A 25,321-nucleotide genomic window follows, 5' to 3' on the forward strand; every position below is an offset into this window, starting at 1 on the left:
CTCGTGTGTGGGTTCATTTTGTGTTCTATTTGCGTGAAATATCAGCGGAACTTTCACAGTCAAATAATGTTTGGATTAGATTAATTTGGATTTAATTGAATTTAATTGCTAGAAAGAGAATGTGGCATTATCAGGGCTGTCAAAATTAAAGCGTTAACTCAAGAGATTAATCCCCAAAAATGTAACTCAGTTACATATTTTAACTTGGTTAACTCAGATTGAGTTACTTCAAAATAATTTTCATGTTTTGCAAATATTATACCGTATTTCCTGTACATATCATCTCAGAACAAAACGCCATGTTTAAGTTAGCAGTGGACCAACACTGCTGGAGTGTGGTGATTGTGGGCAGTTTTGAGAAATATTTCGAAGAAAAACGCCTGTAAAAATGTCTGCTTTTAAATCTTATTCAAGAATCAAAGAAAGCTATTAGAATGGTTTTTGCATTAAATATACTTCATATTTGGTGATTTTGCATTAATTCCAAGATATGATTCAAGTAAATATCTGTTACAAGCTTCACGAAAAAATAGGAGTTGAAAAATGTTATTAATCGCGATTAATCATTAATTAGTTTAAAAAATTTAATCACTTGACAGCACTATTGAAATTGGATGAATATTTTCCCGGGTCTAATTGCCTCCAAACTAAATCCAAACTAAAACCTTTATTAATTGTACAGGAATTACTAACAATAATATAAATGATGAAAGGTGGGCTTTTCCAAATGTCATTTAATAATCAAATATTGATGGTTTCCATAACAAAAAAAACTAAACCTATTTCCCCCCGTACAAAATATCCAATCACCACTTGTTGCTCACAAGTCTCAAGACTTTCTATGCATGCAAAAGGCTTATTTCTCTCAAATATTGTTCGCGTAGCCGTCTAAATCTGTGTTTGTGACTGCTTCCCCTGTACAACATATCAAGATGCTAATTAGACAGCATGAAGAATGCACAGCTGTTCCTTAGGCTGCCCTTATTAAAAGGCCAGACCAAAATGTGCAGTTTTATCACACAGGGATGTTCTGGATCGGCGTATTCCCTAAAATGAGGAGCATAGCCCAACAATCCGTAATGAGTCTGAGCATCTCCGTTGGGTGCCCATTTTCGGAAAGCTGCATTAATAGTTGTAGACACTTAGGATGATGAAGCACACCTTCCACTTAGCGCAAAAAGCATGAGAGAATATTTAGTCACCTAACGAGGCTCATGCAGAAACAAAACCAATGCAATTAAACACTTACTGTGCTGTCTATTTATGCTGATGGTGTTTCAGGAGAAAGACTAAATGTCTGACAAGTAGACTTGCATTAAATAAGCACAAGTGGTTCTATAATCCGACTCTTTAAAAAGGCATGCAAGCAACATCCACAAGGTGCCATCCAGCAACTCGAATTTTGTGCTTCACTTTCTGTTTCATGTGGTTGGACTTCACGGCACTGCTTTTGTTATTATCGAGGTTGAATAGCAAGCCAAGCTGTGAGTGTAGGAAGGAATGAATGAGGAGCTCAGATACACCAGATGAATATTCATCATCATTCATCATTCATATGGAGCTGCGTGTCATCGTCATAGAGATTAGAGTGGATGACAGGATTATGGGGGAGACTGTGCGTCACTCGGTTTTTTGTTACCTTTGACTCCCTAAAACATGAGATTGGGTCACTCACATCCAAGTGCTTCTCACATTTCCTGTTGCTTAGATAAATCACATGTTTCACTCAACATATTCCTCCATTCTCTATTTATTTATGTTCAATTCTCTGTGATCCTCCAAGCCCCTTTCCCTCACATTTCTCTGTTTGGAAACCTCCCATTGAGCAGTATGCCACTGTAGTAATTGCTTTCTTCAGCTCCATTGGCCCAATAAGAGAAAATTGCCTTTTATGCAAATAGCCCATAAAACACATTGAGCGTTTCGCAGCATGTATCCCTCAAGAATCCCACATCAGATGATTTTTTTTTCTCTTATAGCTGACAGCAGTAACTCAGTGCATTCTGAAATGTAGAAAAGATATTTTCATTGAAAAATGTTCATGTCAATGAACTCAGGGTCATTTTTATATACAATGAATCTCGAATTATAGGGTGCCCTCCCCACGGCCGCGAAAAAGGTTTATACTGTACAATAATTGCCTGTGGATGCCATGGCAAAGCACTAGTTTTGTCCAAATGAAACTCTATAACTCACTTCATCATAATTCGTTGGCATCAAAATGATTGCAGGATGGTAGCAAAGAATTATTTTTGTCTGAATTAAGACCGTCAATTCACTTCACAATAGTTCCTTGGCACCAGAATGGTACCAAAGCTTGTCACAAAATGCTCCAGGGTGGTGGCAGAGCATTACTTTTGGCTAAATGAAGCTCCTCCATTAATTTAAACATGGTTTCTTGTCACCAAGATGATGCCAAGGTAATGCTTCTATTTCTTTGGCCTCGGCACAAAAAGGTTTGCTGAGCCCCACCAAAAATATGCAAATAGATGCATTTGCCAAATGCTATTCCGCAGATATGAATGGATTCACTGTTTGTATTGAATTTGAATAAGAAAAAAATTGTATTGAGCTGCCGGACCTTTTCTTTGTTGGAGTAAGTTTTATGTCCGTTTTGTGGTGATGGTCTCATTTTCATCTTTCCCCTTTCGGTGTCCATCCATCCATGCATCCATCCATTATCTTAACCGCTTCTCCTCACTAGGGTCGCGGGGGGTGCTGGAGCCTATCCCAGCAATCTTCGGAGGACACCCTGAACTTGTTGCCAGCCAATTGCAGGGCACACAGAGACGAACAACCATACACGCTCATACCTAGAGGTAATTTAGAGTGTCCAATCAACCTGCCATGCTTGTTTTTGGAATGTGGGAGGAAACCGGACTACCTGGAGGAAACCCACGCAGGCACGGAGAGAACACACAAACTCCAAAGAGGATGGCCGGTGCCGGGATTGAACCCACGACTGATGCTGTCTCTAACTGTGAGGCCATCGTGCTAACCAGTCGAGCCACCGTGCCGCTCCTTACGGTGTCCAAAATATCAAAATTTATTGAAATTATGGTTTCAACTCCTAGATTTGTTTGAAATCCAAATTTGGAGTTTCCACTGTGCCTAGATAATTAATTTTCATTCTACTTGGATTAAATATCATGACCACATAATCAGCCTAACTGCAGTAGTCCCACTTTTTGCCAACCCATAATAATTCTTTCAGGCATTCAAAGAGCCAGATAGGTCGGCAACCATTTTCCCAGTTGTTTGACTGATCCAACTGACTGATTTAATCACACTTTTACCAAGTCGTTATGCGATATATCATATATCCAACGTGTTCATGGTCTTCCAGAGCAAAACCGATAAGCTTCCCATGCCGTCCTTGATATATGCATACACAAGCGCACACACACACACATGCACTCTTTTGATGGCTGAGTCATGTCTTGTATCGTATGACGATAAGAAGAACATGAGTTTAAAGGCAGCAGCTGTTTCCCCTTCATCCTCTCTCCCTCGTTCTCCTGCTGCATCTCTCCATCCTCCCACTGCTTTCACAATGATGTGCTAAGCCAGCCAAGATAGGGGCAAATCCCTCCTCGGAGCAGAGCAGGCAGAAGAAGAAAAAGACAGAAAGAGAGCGAGAGAGCAAGAGAGTTGTGTGCAAAACACTTTCTCAAACCTCTCTCTCTCTCTCTTCCGATTGATTGCCATCCATCTTTGTTTTGAGCTGAATCCAACCAATCACCTCACAAATCGCCAGTAACCCACTGTCCTCCTGTTTTTCTGTAAATATGGTTGCCTCCACAGTGAGAGAATCTACAGTAGATGTCATGCTCAATGGATGTTTCAGCAGGTACACAGCATTTGTCCCAAACTTATTCCCTCATTTTTTAGTTCAAGGACCAAACATATTTTGTTTTAATCAGGCAATGCAAATCAGCACAGTTATTTAAAAAATGTGAAGGGTACCAACAATAGAGGTACAGTACCAAATGGGTGTCATTAGATTGGTCATTAAACTCACATATAGCAAAAGATGCAAAATTATTGTTGAATTAGTGTTAAGAAGGTTGATTTTTTTTTTTTTTTTAGGTGTTGTCGACAGATGTTAAATCAACGTTGGTACAACAACATTTTGTCAGCATTGTTTGTGATTCAAAATCTACATTGAATGCACATTTTATCTTGGTTGAAATAAAAAAATTGAAACCTCTATGTTTAGTTTCAACGTAGATTCAACAATTAATCCGAACCATATTTGAATGTTGATTCACCCATATTTTGCTATTTGGGTTGACAGATTTTGCCCCAGAATACCACGATAGTCTTGAGATTTCATTTTACCCTGCACAAATTCAAAGCACTCTATGTCAGATGCAGCAAATCAGCCTTGGAACATATAACGTCAGCCTCCTCTATGTTTTACAGTAGGTACATTGTTCTTTTCTTTGCTTAATTTCTGCAACTGTAAACATAGAGCGGATCCAACTTTCCAAAAGGTTCCAACTTCAGCTCATCTGTCCACAGAACATTCTCCCAAGGCATTGAGGCTTGACAATACACATGTTGTAGACATTCCAGTCTAGCTCAGTGACCATCGTTTTTTTTAATGAAATGGTACTAACATGTTATTTGTGAACATTTCCTAGAACTGTGACAGCTCTATGATGTTCAACAGATGGTGTATTAGAAAAGGTGTTTGTAATAACAACAGTCAAAATTTCAAACCAATATGTTTTTATTGTTGAGGATTTTATTGTAGAAACAGCTATCAGACGCATTGGAGCAACGTTTTATCTTGGCTCAGGCCCAAATAAATGGCCCTCAGTTTACACAGTCACTGCAGTGCAGAATAACTCACATGGGCTCGCGATAAATAATGTTTTGTCTCCCTCCAGAGGATGATTTCAAATGCACGAATAAAACTGAAGTCAACAAAAACGTAATGACAAACCGCTATACTATATTTATATTTTGATGACGACAATACTAATTGAGAAGGTTATTAGTTCCAATGTATCTTAAGTGGTTTCGCAAACATTTTGAGAGTTTTAAAAATAATAGTACTAAAAATAAAAATCGAATTAATAATGTGGACAGACGAAATCTATTGCGTAAAAAACTTTATCCGGTAAATGATTCTCTTCCTCATCATTTGTCTTGCTCAAACAGGTGCTCCACTTATCGGAAAGGCACTGTGCTGCCGCTTTCAATGCCATCGGAATATTCACAATGCTGTTGTCAAATGTGGTCATAGCGCTCCAACGACATAATCTATGGTTTGATGTGGATACATATGAGCGGTTTAGATCAAAACTGCATAGATATAAATCTAAGTTTACTTATTTTTAACAAATGAGCACTATGCAGACACTGATTGACTTTCACACGTGAACAAAAAACAACCTTGATTTAAATTTTTTGATGATTTTAAAATAAAAAATAAGAACTGATATCTAGTTAAAATGTTCATGCTATTAGAGCGAACAACTTCAAGCACCTAATCAGATAAGGACGTCTACGTCCGCGCCTACGTGTTCGGGATCACTTGAACGCAGCATCAACCGGCTCTTTGCTGACGACGAGCAGTCGCTTGGAGAAAGTGGAAACAGCTGGTAGTTTCTGTCAGCTACCAACTCGTCTCGAAAGCCTCGTTTTGTGTGAAGAAAGCACAAATTGGACTCCCAAGCAACTGACTCAGCCTCGACCTCACCCCCTGTTGGCGATCTACCAGGATTTGAGAGATGACATGTCTTAGTGTCTACTTTGCCAGACACTTGTTAGCTAGCCAAGTCAAGCTCCGGGCAGCTAACGCTAGCTAAGCTCCTTTACCAGCACGCGTGGGAGGTTTCCTGTCAGTGGGGTTGAAGCGGTTGCTTCGTGTCAACATGACTCATATACATTACAAATTCTCCTCCAAACTCAGCTACGCCACGGTGGTGTTTGACGGGCCGCACATCACGCTGACGGACCTGAAGGAGCGGATCATGAGCAGGGAGAGGCTGCGAGCCGGCGATTGCGACCTGCAGATCACCAACGCGCAAACCAAAGAAGGTAACGTGACATTGGCAGGCGTGAACGTCTGGATGTGTTGTTCTACTTGTTCTTTAACAAATGTTTGACAGATAAATGTTGGTTAGAAAACACGTGGTCCCGCGTTGCCATGCAGCTGTCTGGTGGGTCAAGATGAGTGGTGCATTTAGAATCCCCGAACCCCGCTCTCTCTATGTGTTTAATCGTAGAAAGAAAATCTGCGATCCGTTAGAATATGTAACCGCCAGGGGGCGATGTTTTGCGTGGCTTGGGTTTCGACTGTTTGGCAGGTTGAACATTTAACCGTGTTGAGTGGATTTCTCCATCATAAAATTTGTGCGCTGCATTCTTATCCTGGGGGAAATTCGGCACTCATGATTTATTTAACTTTGCAGTAAAGTCTGCTATCTTAATGCAAATACATAATTTGGCGCGCTATTGACAGGTAAACGAATGGCATCAGTGTCGCAGAGTTAATCAACTGATATTTGAAAACAACACTTGTAGAAGAGTAATATAACAATACTCGCAAGTATATATTCTTCATCCTCTGCAATGAATGACTAACATAGCTGGGGTACTGAGAAGCTGAGACCATTTCCATTCACAGTACAGTTGTAGATATGTATGATACTGCCAGCAGGTGGCCAAGGCGCACAATGGAGCAGCACAATGTCCATTAAATTGAATTTACAAAAAGTGATAAAAAGTGCCTTCATTGCCTTCCATTTAATGATATTGTTACTGTATGTTTTTATACCATTTTATTTGGGAAAGTTGCTTTGAAATGTGATTGTTTTGAGTTACAAACGTGTTCACGGAACAAGTTAAACTTGTATCTCAAGGTCCCACTGCATTTGTTTTTTTTGTGAGAATTATTATTGAGGAAGAACCAAGTTACAAAAAAAAACTACTTGTTTGTATTAAGGAAGTTTATTTATGTATTTTATTTTTTAACTGAAGCATTTTCAAATTTTATTCAATCTGATTTACACATTTTAAGTTGTCAGCTGTTTTTCCATTGGAGCGTTTCTTTACCAAAATGGCCTTGCGCTTCCCGCTGAGTGGTCGCTTTTCGGCCATATTTCATCAAACAACTAAAATGTTAGAAGTTGAAGTAAATCCTTATCTCATCAACATTACTGGTGTCTAAAACAGACCTGACACTGTAAAGACCTAAACGTTACTGTCATAGTCATGCAGTGTAAAAACGACAAGAAAGGTCAGGGTAAAATTCATTGTGGAACTTCTCTGAAGCCTTACTTTTATTTCTCAGAGTATACAGACGAGGAGGGGCTCATCCCCAAAGGCTCTTCAGTGATTGTCAGGAGGGTCCCCAACATCAGGGTCTCTGTGAAAAAGACTCACATGTAAGTTTCAACACTTAAAATACATTCAGTTCCATTTTAATTCTAATAGCACTTGTTTATCTGTGGCCACATCTTACATGAAACATACGCTCCGGAAGGTCTGCTTGCATGCTCTTGAAACAAATATATGAAGCCAGTTTTTGGTAGGGAACTTTGGTTTTTTTCACAGTTGGAACGCAGTAAACGACCTCAGTGGAACAGTCTTGTAAATAATAATTTATGTAACCAAGAGATTTCAGTGTTAATATGTAACCAAGAGGAGCTGTTTGTTCTTAGTGGTACAACCAGCCATCCAAAAATAGTAAAAAACAAAAAGGAACATGATGAAATGTTTTTCATCCAGAACTCTGATCAACTAATTTCTTTGACATTTACAGTATGTGGCTCTTTATCCATTTGTGTACAGCTTGTTCGAAATAGTATTATTTAGATTATCAATAGTATTTTTTTTTTACGATCACAACCAACAATTTCAATCTGTAACCTTATTATAGTCAAGTAATATGTATGAAAAATATTGCCACCGCGGTGTTTAATATTGTGCTACCTGTTGAAAATGGAGCCTAACGATAAAGTCATCCATTAAAGTGTTATCATAACACCTCATCATCAACTATAGTAAACATGTTTGTTCTTTTTCCCCCCATGTTGTAGTGAGCGCTCAGATGCCCATTGCCACTTTGCCTCTGGAGCCGTCAAAGCAGTACGTAACTAAACCACCACACTCCTGCCACATTGCTGTTGCGCACCAAACCTAAAAGTCAATTAAAATTATTTTGCAAGTAAAACGTTGTGTCAAATTTGACCTCAACCTACATTATTTACGTTTGGGAGGTAAAAGAAACTGCTTAACTGAGAACATGCTGTATATGATTTTTAAAGAGTGTACCACAATACCCAATTAATCGCTGATTCATTGACATTAGCGTTTCCACATGTGAAATTGCAGCAGCAGGAGAGCATATTGTGACGTTGTAGCAGAAATCAGGCCAAGAAGCGATCGATCAGCAAACTCTTTTATTAACTAAGACGGCTACTGTTGGCCACAACCAGGCCGCGACAACCAGCATAACGCTGACTCGAGTCAGTTAAAAATCAGTCTCTCCTATCTCACTCTTATTTCCTCCCGCCCTCCGCCATCCACCCCCCTGTTGCCTTCACAGCCTCTCCAGAGAACAGGAAACCGCAGAACTTGTGAACTATTTACATGGTCGCGGCACTATGAACAATAATCAAAGGACACTTGAATGGAAAAATCTTCTCAATTATGCATTGCATTGCATTGACCAATCTACAGAGAGCTTTATTTCCCACTCCAGTCATATGCAAATGGGGTGCCAAGTTCAGCCTGGGCGGGTCAAACGTTATCAAGCAGGCGGTTATTGATGTCTGATAAAAAGTCAACTGTTGCGCCATCATTCTGCATAATGGTGTCAGCCAATAGGCTCACATCCAAAACTGCGAGTCAGTTTTGGATTAATATCCAACTGTGATAAATGGAAGACGTGTACGTTTTAAAAAAAAAAATGTAGCTGCAATACTGTAATGATTGTTTTTTGTTGCCTCCCCACACAAAAACAAGCGGTTTTCCCCAAACCTTTTGCCATTACCAAAATAAAATGCAATAAACATCATCATACCTTTCCTATGTTGAAATAAGAATAATTTTAAAGATTTTACTCAGTCCTAACAAGTAGGCTTTTGATGACTTTTTTTTTTTTTTTGATTGTTTAGTCCGGCAGAATTCTATAAACAAACACCATATGTGTCCTCTAAAGCTTTTATTTGCTTACTGACCTGACTTGATTTTTCTCTCTGATTTCTCAGTAGAAGACGTGTCGTCCTCACTCCTTAGCATTGATTCCGTTTGGACTTTCTAAAGCTTCTTGTTTTTCTTCAAATAAAGGTGTTATGATGAAGCTGCCCAATGTATTATGTGTTTGATTTCAATTGAGTTATTTCATCTTGTCAACTATTCCAATTAGCGTCAACCATCTTGGTATAACCAGCCAATTTCATTGTTTTAAAATTGATGGGAAGACAAAAATTGTACTAACATTGGAATATTTTTCAGAAAGTATTTCAGGTAATTGATATTTGAGCTTCATTGACAGTTAATTAGATAATAACTACATCATATTATTGGTAGAGCAATATAGCTTTTTGTATATGACGCAACTTTACATAACCGGTAAATTATATCAATACAAAACCGATAGCCCAGCAAAAGTTATCTTTAATTGTTTGCCGATGACTTTTCTGGGCTGTCTTTTCTGCTTGTTTTGAGTTATTTTTGTGTTGGTGGCTACTCAGCAAATACTCAGTTCATGTGACCAGCCTAGCCAATGGTGGACATTCAACTTCTCGGTGGAATACCATTGGGCGCCGTTGTCCTGCTCTATTGTTGAAAGATAAATCCCGTGCTTGTCAACCAGTCTGTGAGCACGCTGATCGTTGAAGCTGAAAGTCAGCACTTAACATGCATTGTGCTCCTATTCAAAGACAGGAAAACTGTTCATCCACAATTGGGTGAAGAAAATCGTTAGTAGCCAAGTCATTTCAATATCATTTGTGTAATTGAATATTTATATTTTACTTTGTGGCAAAGTTTGCCGAAGATTTTCAAAGGAGGCAAATATACATTTGCATAATACATTTTAGACTCAAGTACAGACACACACCCATCTTGGGGTATTTAAATGCATTCTAACGTGTTTGATTTATTGTGTAATTGATATTTGACCTTCCGAATGTGCTGCTTAGTTTTAATTGGTGGATTTTGTGTAACGATGTTTATTGGAGTTGTAATTTACAGTGGTGTAGAAATGCACGGTGTCCTCATCAAGGTCTTAAATATTATTTTTTTCATTATTTCAAAATGGCTTTTGATCCTTATTTTTGCTCTTCCATACATGTACTGAGGCTAAAAATCCAACGTAGTAACTGATGTAATGATCTGGCCACAGACTTTTAAAAGAAAATTTAAAGCACAGCGATATGGACTTGTAGTTTTCATTACAGCCGTAGATGGAGAAGTCCTGGATTGAGAAGAATGGTAATGTATTTTTGCCCATAGAAATGTGTTGAACCACTGAACTAAGTGATACTTCTGTAGCACAAATGAGCACTTGCGCATCAAGCTTTATTATATGCGTCCTAAGTCTTTCTGAAACTGGGGTTTGTCAGTGAAATGGATTTGTGTTCAATTCTAACAGATGGATGACCATAGTTCTTCCAAAACGCTGCCTCTATTCTCCAAGGTATGCTCTAATTCATTCCCTCGTCATCCTATCACTCACCTTTTACCTGGATTATTTATTTATTTTAAAATGTGCAGTTGTGATGTGGTATTTGTTGGGGGCACACAAAGCTTTCCTCTCCATGCAGATGCTGAACCTGGCAGCTGCTGATGTGTCAGAGGATGATAAGATCAAAGTGGTGATGAATCAGTCCTCATATGACCCCATGACGTGAGATCTGCTCCCGTTTTGCTCTTAATTATTTCATATTATTCCATTCATGGTAATCCAGTCGTTTACTTCCGTCAATCTCTCTAGTTACAACAAAATGTTAGGTGGGGTGCTCCCTGCCAACTACACCTGTTTCCGCTGTGGAAACGCTGGACACCACATCAGGAAATGCCCATCCGCTGGGGTAGGAGCAAATAGTCTATAATAGTAATAATAGAATATACCTGATCACGTTTCAATTACTACAATTTGCAGTATTAGATTTTTAGAGTTGGTCCTAAATCAGCTATTGAGCAAAACCTTGTTTGTGTTTTACTGACTACAGGATAAGAATTTTGATACTCCTCCAAAGATAAAGAAGAGCACAGGCATTCCTCGCTCCTTCATGGTGGAGGTGGATGACCCCAACATTAAGGGAGCCATGCTGACCAATTGTGGACGTTTTGCAATTCCTGCCATAGACGCGTGAGTGTAACTGGGTAACTCAACACCCCGGAAGTAAGGAAAAGAGCAAATATGTTATTTGTGTGTGTTTCACCATGCGCCCACAGTCAGGCGTACGCTGTGGGCAAGAAAGAGAAGCATCCGTTTTTGCACCAAGAAGAGGTTGAGCCAGAGGATGAAAAAGTCCCTGTGCCTGAAGAACTCCAATGTCTCATCTGTCGAGACCTGCTTGTGGATTCAGTTGTCATACCGTGCTGTGGAAACAGTTATTGTGATGACTGTGAGTATCTGAGAAGCACACACCGAGTCACCTTGCAAGTAGTACCTTGGACATGTCACTCTGAACTGTGAAAGGTCAATGACACCATTTTCCGTCCTTAATGGATGGAATTTATTAATGATGTTGAACCACCAAGCTGTTCGGTTATTGTTCTACAGTTAAATGCATGCTATTGACGTACTACTTGTCAATCTCTTGTGTTCAGGTATTCGTACAACCTTGCTGGACTCGGATGGACACGTCTGTCCCACGTGTAACCAATCGGATGTTTCTCCTGACACACTGATAGCCAATAAATTCCTCCGTCAGGTAAAGTAGGAGAGGGGTTGTGTGATGAGATCAATGTTGGAAAGGTTTCTTTAAATATTTTTAAAGAGGTTATTTCTGTACTGTAGAGCGGAATCTCCAAAGTTGAACACAATCCATTGCACAATGAAGTGAAGTGAATGTATTTGGTGGAGGCTCAAACTGTTGCCGTTATATAACCTTGAACTATAGGGGGAAATGTTTTCCTCAAGCATTTTAGAGCATGGATGGATGGACGTGATATTATGTTTGCATGAAAGAAAAAAAAAAACAGCCATTGTGCAGCTACCGTTGGTTGTGTTTAACTTTTTTCCTGATGACAACTGACTAGCTATGGCCCTGCGTTGACCCAGTGACGTCGCTAGCCGTCTGACACCCCACAAGTGTGATTAGCGGCTTTTGCATTGATGAAGAAGGCAGCTACTCAAGAGAAATAATGTACATTGCATAAGACATTGACCATCGCCACTTTATGCGTACGTTGCAGTAGTATGCTTCATTTCGGCGCAAAGACGAACACGAGCGGGGCTCATTTATTGGAAAAGTCATATTTAATTACCTCATAATAGTTTTACCAGACCATTTTGATCTTTTGCAATTTATTCTGTGGTTGTCATTACGCTCGCATTTTTTTCTGTAAAACCTTCTAAGTACATTGGTTTTGGGGCATTAGACATTGGAGTTTCCACTGTAGCTTACTTGATTCCTTCTCTGACTCACCCGAATAGTTTCAATTCTTTTATTTCCCTTTTACTGTTTGTTTATCACACAGGCTGTGAATAACTTTAAGAAAGAGAGAGGCTACACCAGAAGTCTGAAAGGAAAGTCTGCCCCCCCTCAGTCACTCACTGCTGCTGCGACACCAAACCCTGTTCCTACTCCATTAACAACCCAACAACAGAAGAGCCACCAGTCCACCCGCAACCAGCAGGTCAACCTCTTTATGACTGGTTTCATCTCGAAGCAACACCGTTTGGAACTTGCGTACTACTAAGTGTGATCAGAAGGAGAGGAGTTGCTTGTCTCTCATCTTACCTCTACTGTAATGTTTTGTTGTCTCCTGTCTCACAATGCACGTAGGCTGACGTTAACGAGTCTGGGGCTCATCCTGTTTCCGGTCTACTACCGTCTGTGTATGTATTCAAATTATTCTTCGACGATTAGAACTGTTTTAGAAAACTGTCGAATGATAGATGTTAGTGTTCACCTGGAACAAATTAGGAGCTCTTGTTCTCATACCTAAAAGCTCTGGCTTTATACTTTTGTCTACAATTGTGCACTGCATACTGTAAATATTTGTACTGCCAACAGATGTTTATTCAAAGGCACCTTCATGTTGTTTTTTGTGATACTGTAAACACATTAATATTTTGTGGGTTCCCAGCCTTTGGATGTTGTGACAGTGATGTCACCGACTCTGAGTGAGGAGTTGATTAATACTTTATTCATTATACAATTCTGTTCTTTGTACGCAGTGAAGCTGAAGAAAAAACACAAGATGATTCAGCGGCTGTTCCGCCTTCTTTGCTGTTCTTGAACAAAGACCCCGCGGCTGTTCAAACACAGCCAAAGACACTGGTGAGGACACACACAAACGCGTCTTCTTCAAATGTACTGGTGGGTCCCAAAAAAAATAGAATGTCGAGGGAAAGTCCATTTATTTCAATTCTTTATTTCCAAAAGTCAAACTTGTATCTTATATTAGTTCACCACACTCTAAGGGAAATATTTCTAGCCTTATATATTTCATAATCAAGTTTTTGTGATTATGGCAGAAAGATGTAAAAAAAAAAATAATTCAATGTTTCACAAAAATTTTAATATTCCATGTGACTGACAAAAAAAGTAACTTCAACACTGAAACGTTGACCTGAGTTGTATTTTAAAGTACGATGACCTCATTTATTTGGGCCTGGTTTTGCATTAATGACAGCATAGACGTGGCATGGAGGTGATGATCCTTTAACACAGTTCAGGTGTTATTTTATTCTAACCTACTTTGATATTGGCCTTCAGATCTTCTGCATTTCTTGGTTTCTGGTACCCCATCATCCCCTTGACCCTATGTTGAACACACATACAGTATTAGCGTTAACACTTGATTGGTCATTGGTGTCACTGCTGTGGCAACGTCGAGGATGCTTGCTTGGTTTTGGCTGCATGCACACATGAAATGCGGTCTCCTCAAGTAAACATGTTTTTTCAGTGGCCTATTCACACTCAGGGCTCTTCTTCTGCGAGTAGAAAAGCAAGCAGCTGATCGCAGTGTGCACTCTGCGATGCGGAAGAAGAAACAGCCGAGCGCTGGCAGAAACGGGTGCACATTAGCTTGGCGAGAGTAATCCAATGGTTCACCTTTGGCCCGGCAGTGTGTTGTACAGGATGAGGGCTGGCTCTCTGCCTGAGACATACACGCCCTAAAATAAGCTAATTCAACTGTGGCAAGGTCTAATGTGGTCTATTATTCTTAATCATTGGGTAATTTGGACGCAAGCATGCCACAGACATGTTCAGACCCCTGGGAACTGTTTAAAATTGTGAACAAAAGTTTAATGTCTCCTTTAAAATTAGTCTTCGGTTTCTGATCAGGTTCACAATGACCCAGTGCAGAAAACCTCCTTCGGTAAGAAAGTGTTTAAATCGTACAGCTCAATATCTTCAACAAGTAATATTTTTAGTAATGACATGGCTGTTTTTTTTTTTTCTTTCCCTCAACTCAAAGGTCAGACACCAACCGGCATGCACAGGTCAGCATAGTTTGTGTGTATAGTTGTGCGCATAAGTATACCCTCGGGGTATGTACACTTATGTGCACAACTGTGCGTGGGTCAGGTTGACACCATCCGCAGTTTCAAAAGTCGTGTATCTTTCCCACAGTTCCTCCTCATCCTCAATTTGTCCCACGGGAAGTACAACTGAATTCCAGCCCATCCCTCCCTCATCATCCTCCAATCCACCTGCTCCTCCACCTCTCTTCCTCAGCCACCATTTCCACACATACCCTCCAGGTCAGCCGTATCTAAGTCACCCACCAGGACACCCAGTGGCCCTGCCTAATTGGACTCACACAAACCCTCAGGGTGCTCCCATCCCTCCCCTCATCCCCTCTCCCTCCTCCTCCACCCGTCCTCTCACTCAGAGGGAATGGTTCAGCCATCATGGACGCAGAAGGGAAAGGTGAATGACATGTCTATAAAGCGGACACTTGAAAAACATTCAAATGTCTTCAATGAAAAGTTTATTTTTAATTCAGTTGTGTTTGACTGCGTGCTTCAGGTCGCCTGGTATACGATCCACCTACAGACGCTCCTCTCGTTCAAAGTCCAAATCCTCTCGCTCATCAAGCAGGTCTAGTCGCTCCCGCTCAAAATCCCACGGCCGATCAAGGTGACTGCTGCAAAATATTTTCTGTTAGATTTTTATACACATGGAATAAGTGGTCAGAATGGTATTTGATGTGTTTTTAATCCTAGATAACTATACTTTGTTTATATTCTTCACCAGGTCACCATACTCGCGTCACAGAGTCCCACACACCCGCACCGACCCCTCCCGCTCCTACAGCTACGGTTACAAGAGGTCCCACTCGCCCACGCCATCATCATCATCTTCTCCCCGGGACGGTTCTCGTTCTACGTCGCAGTCAGATCACCGGAAAAAACGCCATCACAGCAAAAAGTCCTCTCACAGCAGCTACAAATCCAGGAGACGAGTGGAACACTCACCAACTTCTTCCAGGCATGCTGAGAGCCACTCCAGGCAGGGTTCTGCCAGTGAACCAACAAGCAGCCAGGAGACGAATACTGATTACTACCAGCAATGGAAAATACAATATAAAGAGTGGTATGATAAGTATTTCAGCAGTTATGTCACCCACTTCCACCAATTGCCACCTCCCTCGAATCCTATGTGGACGGACCAAGCTGAGAACCACTCCAGCCAGAAGTTAGACTCAATCAACCATCTAGACTATACGCGTAGCACTTTGACGCATTGTCATTCCCCTCCGTCTCAGTCATCCAGCGACAGTCGCTCCAGTCACTCGCAATCCTCCAGCGAGGGACATTCGCCTCCGTCTCGATCTTTGAGTGACTGCAGCTCCCCTCTGCCTCGCTCGCCCCGTGACACCCGCTCGCCGCCATCCGAGAAGGCTGCCTCTCACTGGGGGGATGCTGAAAAAGACAGCCAAGAGCAGGGAGCAACAGCAAATTCTGAAGACATCCCTGCCCTCAAACCTGAGCATGAAAGAAATATGAAATATGATGAAATAGTGTCAGAAGACAACATTCGTTCCCCGGAGGCTGCACACCCAACAGGCAAGGTTAAAAGGAGGACTCATAATACTTGCAGTGACTCAATCCCGGTCAGTGATGCTTCCGATGCTGTCCAAATTCCCCTCAAATCCAATAAAAAGGAGAAAGAAAAACCACGCAAACCAGAGAGTGAAAATAAATGTAAAAGAGGCAAAGATTCAAACTCTGGGCGGCAGGATGTGGAGAGGCGTGAGAAAGTCAAGCCCAGGGAAAAAGCTTGCAAAGTGGATAAAGACACACACCCTGAAGTCGACATTGCCCCAAAATCCGACAATAAGGTGAAAGGAGCAGGTGAGAAGAAAAATAAAGAGAAAAGTCCCATCTTACCTCCTGAAAGTAGGCACATGGAAGCCAATCTTGAAATCCCCAAGAGTGAATGTCTTCAGCCTATTGACAAAGAAATGCAACAAGAGCAGAAGAAAGAGGAGAAGAAATCACTTCCTCCAAGTGTGACAAACATCTGGGAGGAAGGGATGAAAGTGAAACGACAGAAGAAGATTAGCATCAACATCAAACTGGATGGAAAGAGACCTGAAGAGAAAACCCAAATACAACAATGGCCCTGTTCAGAAATTAGTGATGTAAAAGAAAATGAAATAGAAGCTCCGGCTACTGAAAAGCTGCAGGCAACTGGCCTTCATGACCTTTGGGCTGCAAAGGAGGAAGATGGGACAGAATCAAAAAAAGGGCATGAGAGACAGAATATAAGAGACACTGAGGAAGATGAAAGCGTGAGAAACGACAATGGAGGAAAAGCGATGGGGAGTGTGAAAGAGGAAGTGACGATTGATAATGAAGAAAAAGAGAGGACGATTATGAAGGAGAACAGAGAAGATGAGAGCGTGGCAAATAATAGCAAAGGAAAAGAAAGCGGCAGTGGGAAAGGGATTGAGGTAGATGACAGCGTGTCAAATGATGAGCGAGGAATAGAACATGACAAGTCAGTAGTTACGACTGAAAAGAGGACAACTGAAGAGGAAACTGGTGAAGAGCTGCCAGAAGAAGAGCTGGCAGAGGGAGTGAAGATAAAGAATATAAGTGATGAAGATATTGACTCTGTGATGATGTCACATTCCAGTGAGAGGCCAAACGCTAGAGCGGAGAGTGACAAGTAAGGAATCCATATTTTTCTTGCCCGCCACATAATGTCGTATTAAAATTGAATCAAAACTTCAGTTGTAGATCAATTATGGTTTTAAATCCAAATGAATATCCTCAGCGTGCTGTTCTGACAAATGTAATCGTCTCAGAATCATTTCAGTAGAACTATGGAACAAACCACATGATGGAAAAATTACTTTTAAAACACTTCTCTTCATTCCGTATTGTATTATCTTTGCTTTCATGCTGCTCTTTGATTTTGGCAAACAGCAGCACTTTCGCGCTGGACCACGGGGGAGGTGAGGAGCCTCTGGAGAGCAGAACAGAGGTGACAACACCCCCTCAGGAACAGAAACACGGTGAAGACGACACGCTTGAGCTCCTGCAGGTGTGTGACTCTTATTGTCTAGTTGCTGTTAACGTTTATTTCATACAGTGCAAATAATGACCTCCCTACAGACCAGCTTTGTTGATTTCATTGTTAGTGAGCAACCTCAGTTTTAAGACAGAATGCCCGCATGCATTCGAAAGTTATAGACTGAGAATTGAAAAAAAAATTCTCTTTGAAATGGCTCACAGTGCCGAGATGAAGGCTAATGCAAAAAGGATGTAAAATATGTCAATTATAAAATCAACCTAATATGTAAAAACAGCAATAATGTTGAGCGGTTGAGGGTTCTAATAGTTTTCACTCATCTTTGGTGTCATATTTGGTGGGAAAATAAAAAGAATAGTGTTGTGTAATCGCAGTTTCCCTGATTAAGCTGTTTCCAGAAAATGGACTAAACCAAATTGTATGACAACTTAAGCAGTATTTTTATAAGGAAATTATGTAAATCCAATTCATGCCTACAAAACACACAGAAATATAAACAAAATATGTTTTACGTCTGCTCCACAAATCAGAAATCTGAGCTGTGATCTTGCCACAGGACATCTGGACCCGAGTAATCAATGGAATAATGGGGATAGGCTAATTGAGTCTGAAAAGATCAGTTAGTGACAGGCTTACCTTAAAGTATCCCAGAATGCAAAGTAGTGCTCAACAAAAATGATTACATATCACATGATGCATGGCAGCGATACATGGGGGGGGGGGAAAGGGACTTTCCATTCCCGTTTGATTTGAGAAAGAATTTAATATCATTAGAACAAAATGGATGGACAAAGTGCTTTGTCTGCATTCAGTTTGTAAAATAAATGAATCTTATAACACTGTTATATATCTTTGATCATTTAAGAATCTAGCGGGTAAAAATGCTCAAAATCATCCCGATTATCAATATCTGTGTACAGATGTTTTAAGTCTCGGCCTAGGTCTGTATTGTTTGATTGCTTTTTTTTTTACTTCTCTGGTGTGTGGAGCAAGTTCACAGATGATTGGGTCACAGCCTTTCTTTTTTTCTAGGTCCCTTGCTTCAAATTTGAGGAAGAAGACCCTGCAGAAGATGAAAAAGTAGTGACGCCAGGCCACGGGGAAGCTCAGGGAGACGATGAGAAAGAGAGACCAAGATTAGCTGAGATGCATCCTGCGACTGAAAACAAAGAGCAAAACCCTTGTCTGGCTCCCTCTAGTGGCCAAAACAGAAGTGCCACTGAGCTGGAAGGAAAGATGGGAGCTGAGAGGCCTTTGGAGTACGAGATAGACTTGAAAGGTGAGGTGGGGAATGAAAAGCAAAACGCAAAAGAAGATGCAGAAACAGAGTCGCCAATCCCACCCAAAATCCAACCCTCCTTGACATCTCATCATGCTGACTTGGGGAGCCATCTAATCGATCACAGTGAGTGTAAAAAACAAATAAATGTAATACCCGATGACAATTCTAAAAGCACAAATTACGCTTATGTCCATATCGACCAGCATCTCGATAATGACATGGCGGAAAGTAAATCCATAAGAACAGAAAACAAAAATAGCCCTCTGCGTTCCCTCGTTCACCTCTCTGGAAAACTTCACGGACCCCCAGAGTCTAGCAGGTCGAGCCTGGCATTAAAGCCTTCTGATGAGCCCCCGGCCAACTCAGTGTCCAAGTATCACCATGAAGTCAAACAATCAGATCCGACCACCGTCAAGGTGAAACCCCTGAGCAGACAAGAGCTATGGAAAAGGTACAAGCAAGAAAAACTGTTAAAAGAAAGCCAACAGAACCAAGGGGTGACAGAGCCGGAGAGAGAAGCAAGTCGTGAGCTCAGTACACACGAGGCAAAAGCGGAGCGAATGGATGGAGAAAAAGCCTCCAGTCACAACAGCAGCATCATGAAGAAGAGTGAGCATGAAAGGAAGCCAAAGAAGGGCAAACGACACGGAGACACAGACCGAGAAGAGCTGGAGAAGGAACTCAAAAAGTTCAAGCAGAAACATGATGGTTCTTATTGAAGTGGAAGGCTTCTTTTCCTTTTTTTTTTTTTTTTTTTAATTTTCTTTTCATAAAGTGCCTCTCGATTAGCTTCTTATCATCTTCTCATGTTAGGTTTGGTTGAACTTCATCCAATGATCAAAATGAAAGGTGAAAGAAAAGCACTTTAGTCTTTAGGTGGAGCTCAAGATGCATCTAGGAAATGTTACATGTCGTAAAATTTAATTTGACTGCCGCCTAGTAGCAGTCCACAGAATTTTGCTGAATGACATTTGTGACTAATTTATTGTGATAATTTATTGAACCTTTGTTGCCTGTTTGTGTAAATTTAATTTCAGAAGGCATGCTGCTTATAGGTTATAAGGAAATTTAGTTTTTCCTGTTTTGTAGGAAATAAAAATAATTCTATGCATTTAAATGTTTTTTTTTCTTTTCCTCAGTCAAGTTAATAACTTGGTAAGATAGTCGGAAAAATGCACTGCAGTGGCATTTTTTTTTTTTCAGTTACTTTCCCTATAAATTTCCGTTTTACATCAAAAACGCAATATTAGGCTTGTTGTTAATGTAAATACTTCTGACAGAGTCGTTCTAAACTGAAGAATTGTTGTTACTGCTCTTTTATTGGATGTCACTGGACAGCGCTGGTACGTCTTCACAGACTCCATTGAAATCCAAATCAATTTTTTTTTAGATTCTGCTTTAATTTGTCTACGCGCAGTACTGCAAAGTTATTAAAGGCCATCTCGTCAAAGGAATTTGCAGCAGATAGACGGGTGAAGCATGCAGCAATTAAGATCAACATCTCATCTGTTCTCATTGCGTGTGGCGGGGCTCACAACATGAGGTATGATTTTCTTCACCGTTCACCGTTTCAGCATTTCACTCGTATGATTTCTGTCATTTCCTTTGTGTCCGTGTGATGTGTCTGCAGACATGTCAGAACATTCTCCCGACACTGTCTGGCTGTGCTTTGTGTTGTTTGTGCTGCATACAGATGCGGAGAATGAACTGTTGGGATAAAGCACTGCATGTTTCTGAATTTGAGGAACGAAAGAAGCACAGTTTAGTGGTTCAGGGGTGGAAAGTCGTTAACGTGGCTGCTTTACATCTTTAAGGTTTGGGGGTCGAATTTCGACTGCAGTCTCGTTGCGGAGTTTGAAGGTTGTATTTCTCTTGGTATTCCATCTTCCTCAACAACCTTAACTAAGACTAAATTGTATGCAAGTGTGAATTTGAATGGTTGTTTGCATAAATATACCACAAGGTGGCAGTAAAGCTGTTTTTTTGTTGTTTAAATGGAACTCCTCAACTCTCTTCGACATAGTTTATTGGGCCACAAAAACAACAAATGGGAATTTTTCTCTTGTTCCAGAGGATAGGTTCCCAAAAAAAAAAAATAATAATAATTTCCAGTTCCTTGAATTGTTATCACCTCTAGGCTAGCTTGTCATATTCAAAGCTTCCGATGCCTGTGAGTGTGTTTTGGTTCATTCACATGATGTCATCCATCCCCACTTCTGTGTTGTGAGTAAGATGTCAAATTTCTGGCTGTGCGAGCGCTCTCTTTAATTAGCGTGACCGTGGCGAAGACTGAAGGGTCATTAAGATGTGGATAAGGGAGGCGTTTAGGCTATTATGTTGATTGGAGTGTTGTCTTGTCATTGCAACAAAGCAAGGCCATCATCCTGATGCCTGCAACCATTGTTTATTATGCACGATCATCATTCAAATCATCCATGCTTTTAAAATACATAATACAATTCAGTCAATATCAGACCGTTTAATGAAAATTGTATTAAAAAATAAATTCAGGCTGGTCACTGTTAGGAAATAAGGAATCTTGCAGTTGGTGGAAGTGGCCTGAAAGTGCCTATACATGTTTTTCTTGTGGCCCCAGCAAGCGTTACACTGTGCTGCCCTGCATCAAAGTCAAACAGGTCAAAATATTATTTTCTTTGTCTCTCTCTGGCCACAATGATCACTCACATGTTGGAATAAAATAACAACAGTTCACCTTGTTGTTACCTTCTACTTTTTCTCACATCGGCTGCACCTTTTTCGTCTCAACTCGCTCTGCGTCTTCCTGTGACTGAAACGGCTTTGCACCTGCCATCTTGGGATTTTCCTCCATTTTAAAAACCTCAATCCTGGTCTTAGTAAAATAAAGAATACATGACATAGTTTGTGGTCCATGAAAGATTCAAATTATTGGTAGCGATGAGGGGTGTGTCTGTTTGTCTCCATGTACTGTGTGTCTGTGTGTGGGCGAAGTGTAATTCTATGCTCTCATGAATAAGTTATGCAGGCACTGACTTCAAGAACGCACACACAAACATTGAGCTCAATAAACGCATGTACATGCTTGAAATTGAACTTGTACAAACTTGTATCATGCACATTTTACAGTTTAGTCCAAAAACAAGCACACCCTTGATATATGTAGAGCAAAAACAGAAGCATTTGTTTTTATCTCTCAATGACACAAGTGCGATTCATTTAAAATGGGTTTTGGCCTTTTTTTTTTTTTATTGCATTTTACGAAAAAGAAAGTGCTCCAGTGGTCTAAACATGGCATTGCATTTTTATCCATCTCCGGGGGCACCCATTTTGTCATTTGCTGTCGAATGAAAATTACTTCAAAGTTGCTCAGTTAACGACCAATTATGGCTCACCTGTTTTCTGAGTTTGATCATGTGACATTCGCAAACTGAGCCATTGGTTATTAGCTGAGCCCTGAGTAGTGATGCCATTATCAGTAAATAGCAAGTGGCACAATGACTGTCCTCCTGAGATAGATAAAAACTTAAGACTACGCAGAACATATTATCGTTGAGACATTTTTGGGGGGTTGACATCCCCTTTAATAAAGATTTGTTGTTCAGCAGTTTTGTTCCGTCCTTGAATGGTAGTTTTTATTTGGTAGAGTCTTTGTCGTGTGGTCATATTTATTTGCTTTGCTGCTGTGTTAAGTCCTTTTATACATTCATTGCGAAATGTGTTATGACCATTTAAATAGACTATATTTAGAGCACGTATTTTGCACATATGCATGCATTCTGAACGCCATTTTTGTCTTACATCTGGTTAGGAAGTGCGTAGTCCTACTGCCCCTTCGGTCATGCTGGTGACAAATTGTGCACCCCCTTCTAACATTTAAGTTGCCCATCCCTGGTGTAGCATCATGCAGAGAACAACCAAGGAACAGATAAGGCGTGAGACATTAGTACTTAATCAAGGACAAGAGGTAAAGTGATACAAAGTTGATTAAAGACAGCAAGGGACAGTTAAATAAAGTAACCAATTTTTGATGAGGTAAAATAATGACAAAAGGGGAGCAAGAGTCATTCCGGTTTAAAAAAGTGTCTATTCATAGCCTAGCATTCGTTTAAATCTAATGAGGACAATCTACTCTTATAAAGGGAGGCTGATATGTTAGTGGCAATCAAATGAAACCAATTGATGGTGTGTGCGCGTGCGCGCTTGTGTGTGGGTATGCCATTGCACCGCTGTGTAGAAATGATGCACAAGCTCTGGATCTTGCTCTGGGGTTGCCGTGGTAACGCCCGTTACACTGCCAGGCCACAACTGTGCATACACGCACACAGTTGTAATGAGAGACAGGGAGATTGGCAACGTGCCAGCACCATCTTAACATACACACACGCGCACACACACACACACACACACAGCCCTACCCCCATGTCCAGGAACATTGTGAGCAGACACACAGTTGAGGTTGGGGTGGGGGGAGGAGGGGGGCTGGGTCAGTGTGTGATGATGCACACACTGAGAAACTTAACCAAGATCAATTATGGCAAAATGCATAAAATGACCAAAATGATCATCTGCAGCGGTGTTCTAATGAATAGAATCGGCTTGTGTTTTTTTGTTTTTTTTTTAATCCAATGTCATCTCCTTTCATCTGCTGTCTGCTGACACTTCCTCTCATCCTCTTTTGTCATTCATGCTTTCAAGTGCGCCCTCTTCTCTCTCACCGTCTCTCTTGCTCTGCAAGGGGTCTGTTCACGGCCAACAAAAGGCCAGTGGTGGTCCGCTACATGACAATGCAGCTTTCAGGTCGGCCACATTTTATTGTATCACGAGCCAGCACACTCCCTCCGCTGGGTTTCCCTTTTCTAATACATGGACTCTACAGTCAAAAAGCTTCACTGGTCAAAGTGTCATTTTTTCACCTCAGACTTTACAAACTGGATTTTTAATGTCAAACCTGCATGACGTGAGTCACAAGGTTTTAAAAAGTATTTATATTCTATATAAATATATGTTGATGATACATAGACATGGATGGATGTCATTTGTCACCTATCAGGGGGGCTGTGGCAAATGCTCCCATTTCTTTTAAAGCAGAAATTTTCAATTTACAAAAATCTGGCCATGACGCTCAGTCAGCTGAGCAAACTTAATGAGGACAAGCAGCATAGAAAATGGATGACTGAAAGTTATTAGGTAGAAAACTGATTTGATGGTAAATTATTGGTGGCTGCTGTTGCGGCAGATTTAGCGTGATAAACAGGGGCTGCACTGCATAAGTACGCTTCAATTAAAACATTTTAACCGTAAAGTTCTATAGAAACGTTCTGTTAGAAAATGATTCTAATGGATGACGAAAACAACAATTGCGTACTTGAAACTCAATACAGTTAAACTCTGGACTGAATACAATACCTCTGTAATATGAACATTTTAACGGTAATCTGTCAGTTGTGGTTGGCAGGAATTTGACAGTGACATGTAAATAACAAAATATCACAATAGTGGTTATGTCCACAATGAATATACCGTATGCAAATAAATTTAAACAAGGTGCAGACATTTTGAGCATTTGCCTTTTTATGAGACAAATGGAAAATATGACTTGTGACTGTATATGTGTCATAAAGTGACACGGCTAATAAGTCATCCTTATATTTTCAACATTGCAAGAGGAGTACATGCACTTCTTCATCTTTGGCTGTGATATATTTGCAAAAACAACGTGATCATGTCTTGAGTAACATAATGTAACCTGCAGTCGGCACTCCAATGAACAAAGCACTGCGGAAGAACAGCTTATGACCTTTAAATGTTGCTTTTTGAAGAGGCATTTTCCTTATTTGGTCCCAAACCTTTACACAGCCCCGTTCTGAAGCTATGCACTCAATGCGATTTTATGTGCCGCATTGTAAAACACTGGAGATCCCGGTGCTCTTTGACCAGTGTTCTGCATGAGCTGCTGTGGTAATAGAGGTGAAAGGGCCGCACTTGATAGGTGATATGCATGCAGATAGATGAGAGGCCATTTGCATAAAAGCATGCATCCCTTATCACCAGTATCTGCATAATGGGAGAAAGCTCCTGCGGGGCGACCTTTTCAGACTTCCAGAATGTAATAATGTAATGATGCTATGCGCTGGACTGATGCCTGTATGATGAGTTTGTTTTTGTGCACACGTGATGTTGCTCGACTCATTGGACACCTTTTAATGAAATCCTACGGGAGAGCTTTTTTTATTTTGATTTTTTACTTTAACAGGGATAATTTAACATGGCAACGAAAACTGTTCTTATGTTGCGGTAATACACTTTCTTAATAGTGATTTCTAGCGTCAGAAAATTGCCAGGTTTCCATTTAAACCTATTATTTCTGTCT

General features: G+C 40.6%; 1 protein-coding gene and 1 long non-coding RNA gene across 3 annotated transcripts; one reads left to right on the forward strand and one right to left on the reverse strand.

Annotated features, from left to right (window-relative positions):
* The first annotated feature begins 5,229 nt into the window (after window positions 1-5,229).
* Window positions 5,230-20,083, forward strand: rbbp6 (retinoblastoma binding protein 6). 2 transcript variants are annotated; one of them, XM_088317504.1, is made up of 19 exons: window positions 5,230-6,051; window positions 7,307-7,400; window positions 8,055-8,103; window positions 10,616-10,660; window positions 10,788-10,870; window positions 10,958-11,054; window positions 11,196-11,335; window positions 11,422-11,594; window positions 11,800-11,903; window positions 12,673-12,831; window positions 12,981-13,033; window positions 13,376-13,478; window positions 14,490-14,523; window positions 14,623-14,647; window positions 14,778-15,077; window positions 15,177-15,287; window positions 15,405-17,324; window positions 17,585-17,702; window positions 18,723-20,083. In XM_088317504.1, exons 1-19 carry the CDS (start codon window positions 5,886-5,888, stop codon window positions 19,689-19,691), a joined length of 4,743 nt encoding a protein of 1,580 aa, XP_088173630.1. In that variant the 5' UTR covers window positions 5,230-5,885; the 3' UTR covers window positions 19,692-20,083. The 2 variants fall into 2 exon arrangements, with proteins under 2 accessions (XP_088173630.1, XP_088173631.1); XM_088317505.1 differs by having other exon boundaries at window positions 17,588-17,702.
* LOC148322951 (uncharacterized) lies at window positions 7,260-7,596 on the reverse strand. Its single transcript, XR_015846682.1, has 2 exons — window positions 7,478-7,596; window positions 7,260-7,381 (listed from the first exon to the last, which is right to left on the reverse strand). It is a non-coding gene; the product is annotated as an uncharacterized LOC148322951 (long non-coding RNA).
* Window positions 20,084-25,321: the final 5,238 nt, after the last annotated feature.

Source organism: Idiotropiscis lumnitzeri, chromosome 15, assembly GCF_059441095.1.
Source record: "Idiotropiscis lumnitzeri isolate Australia: NSW breed Sydney's pygmy pipehorse chromosome 15, RoL_Ilum_1.0, whole genome shotgun sequence".
Taxonomy (NCBI): Eukaryota; Metazoa; Chordata; class Actinopteri; order Syngnathiformes; family Syngnathidae; genus Idiotropiscis; species Idiotropiscis lumnitzeri.

Bases quoted from the DNA above. Each gene is read 5' to 3' on its own strand.
- rbbp6 (XM_088317504.1), top strand. From the start codon at position 5,886: ATGACTCATATACATTACAAATTCTCCTCCAAACTCAGCTACGCCACG. The intron at 7,401-8,054 runs GTAAGTTTCAAC...CCCATGTTGTAG, and splicing joins TCTGTGAAAAAGACTCACAT to TGAGCGCTCAGATGCCCATT. The intron at 15,288-15,404 runs GTGACTGCTGCA...ATTCTTCACCAG, and splicing joins AAATCCCACGGCCGATCAAG to GTCACCATACTCGCGTCACA.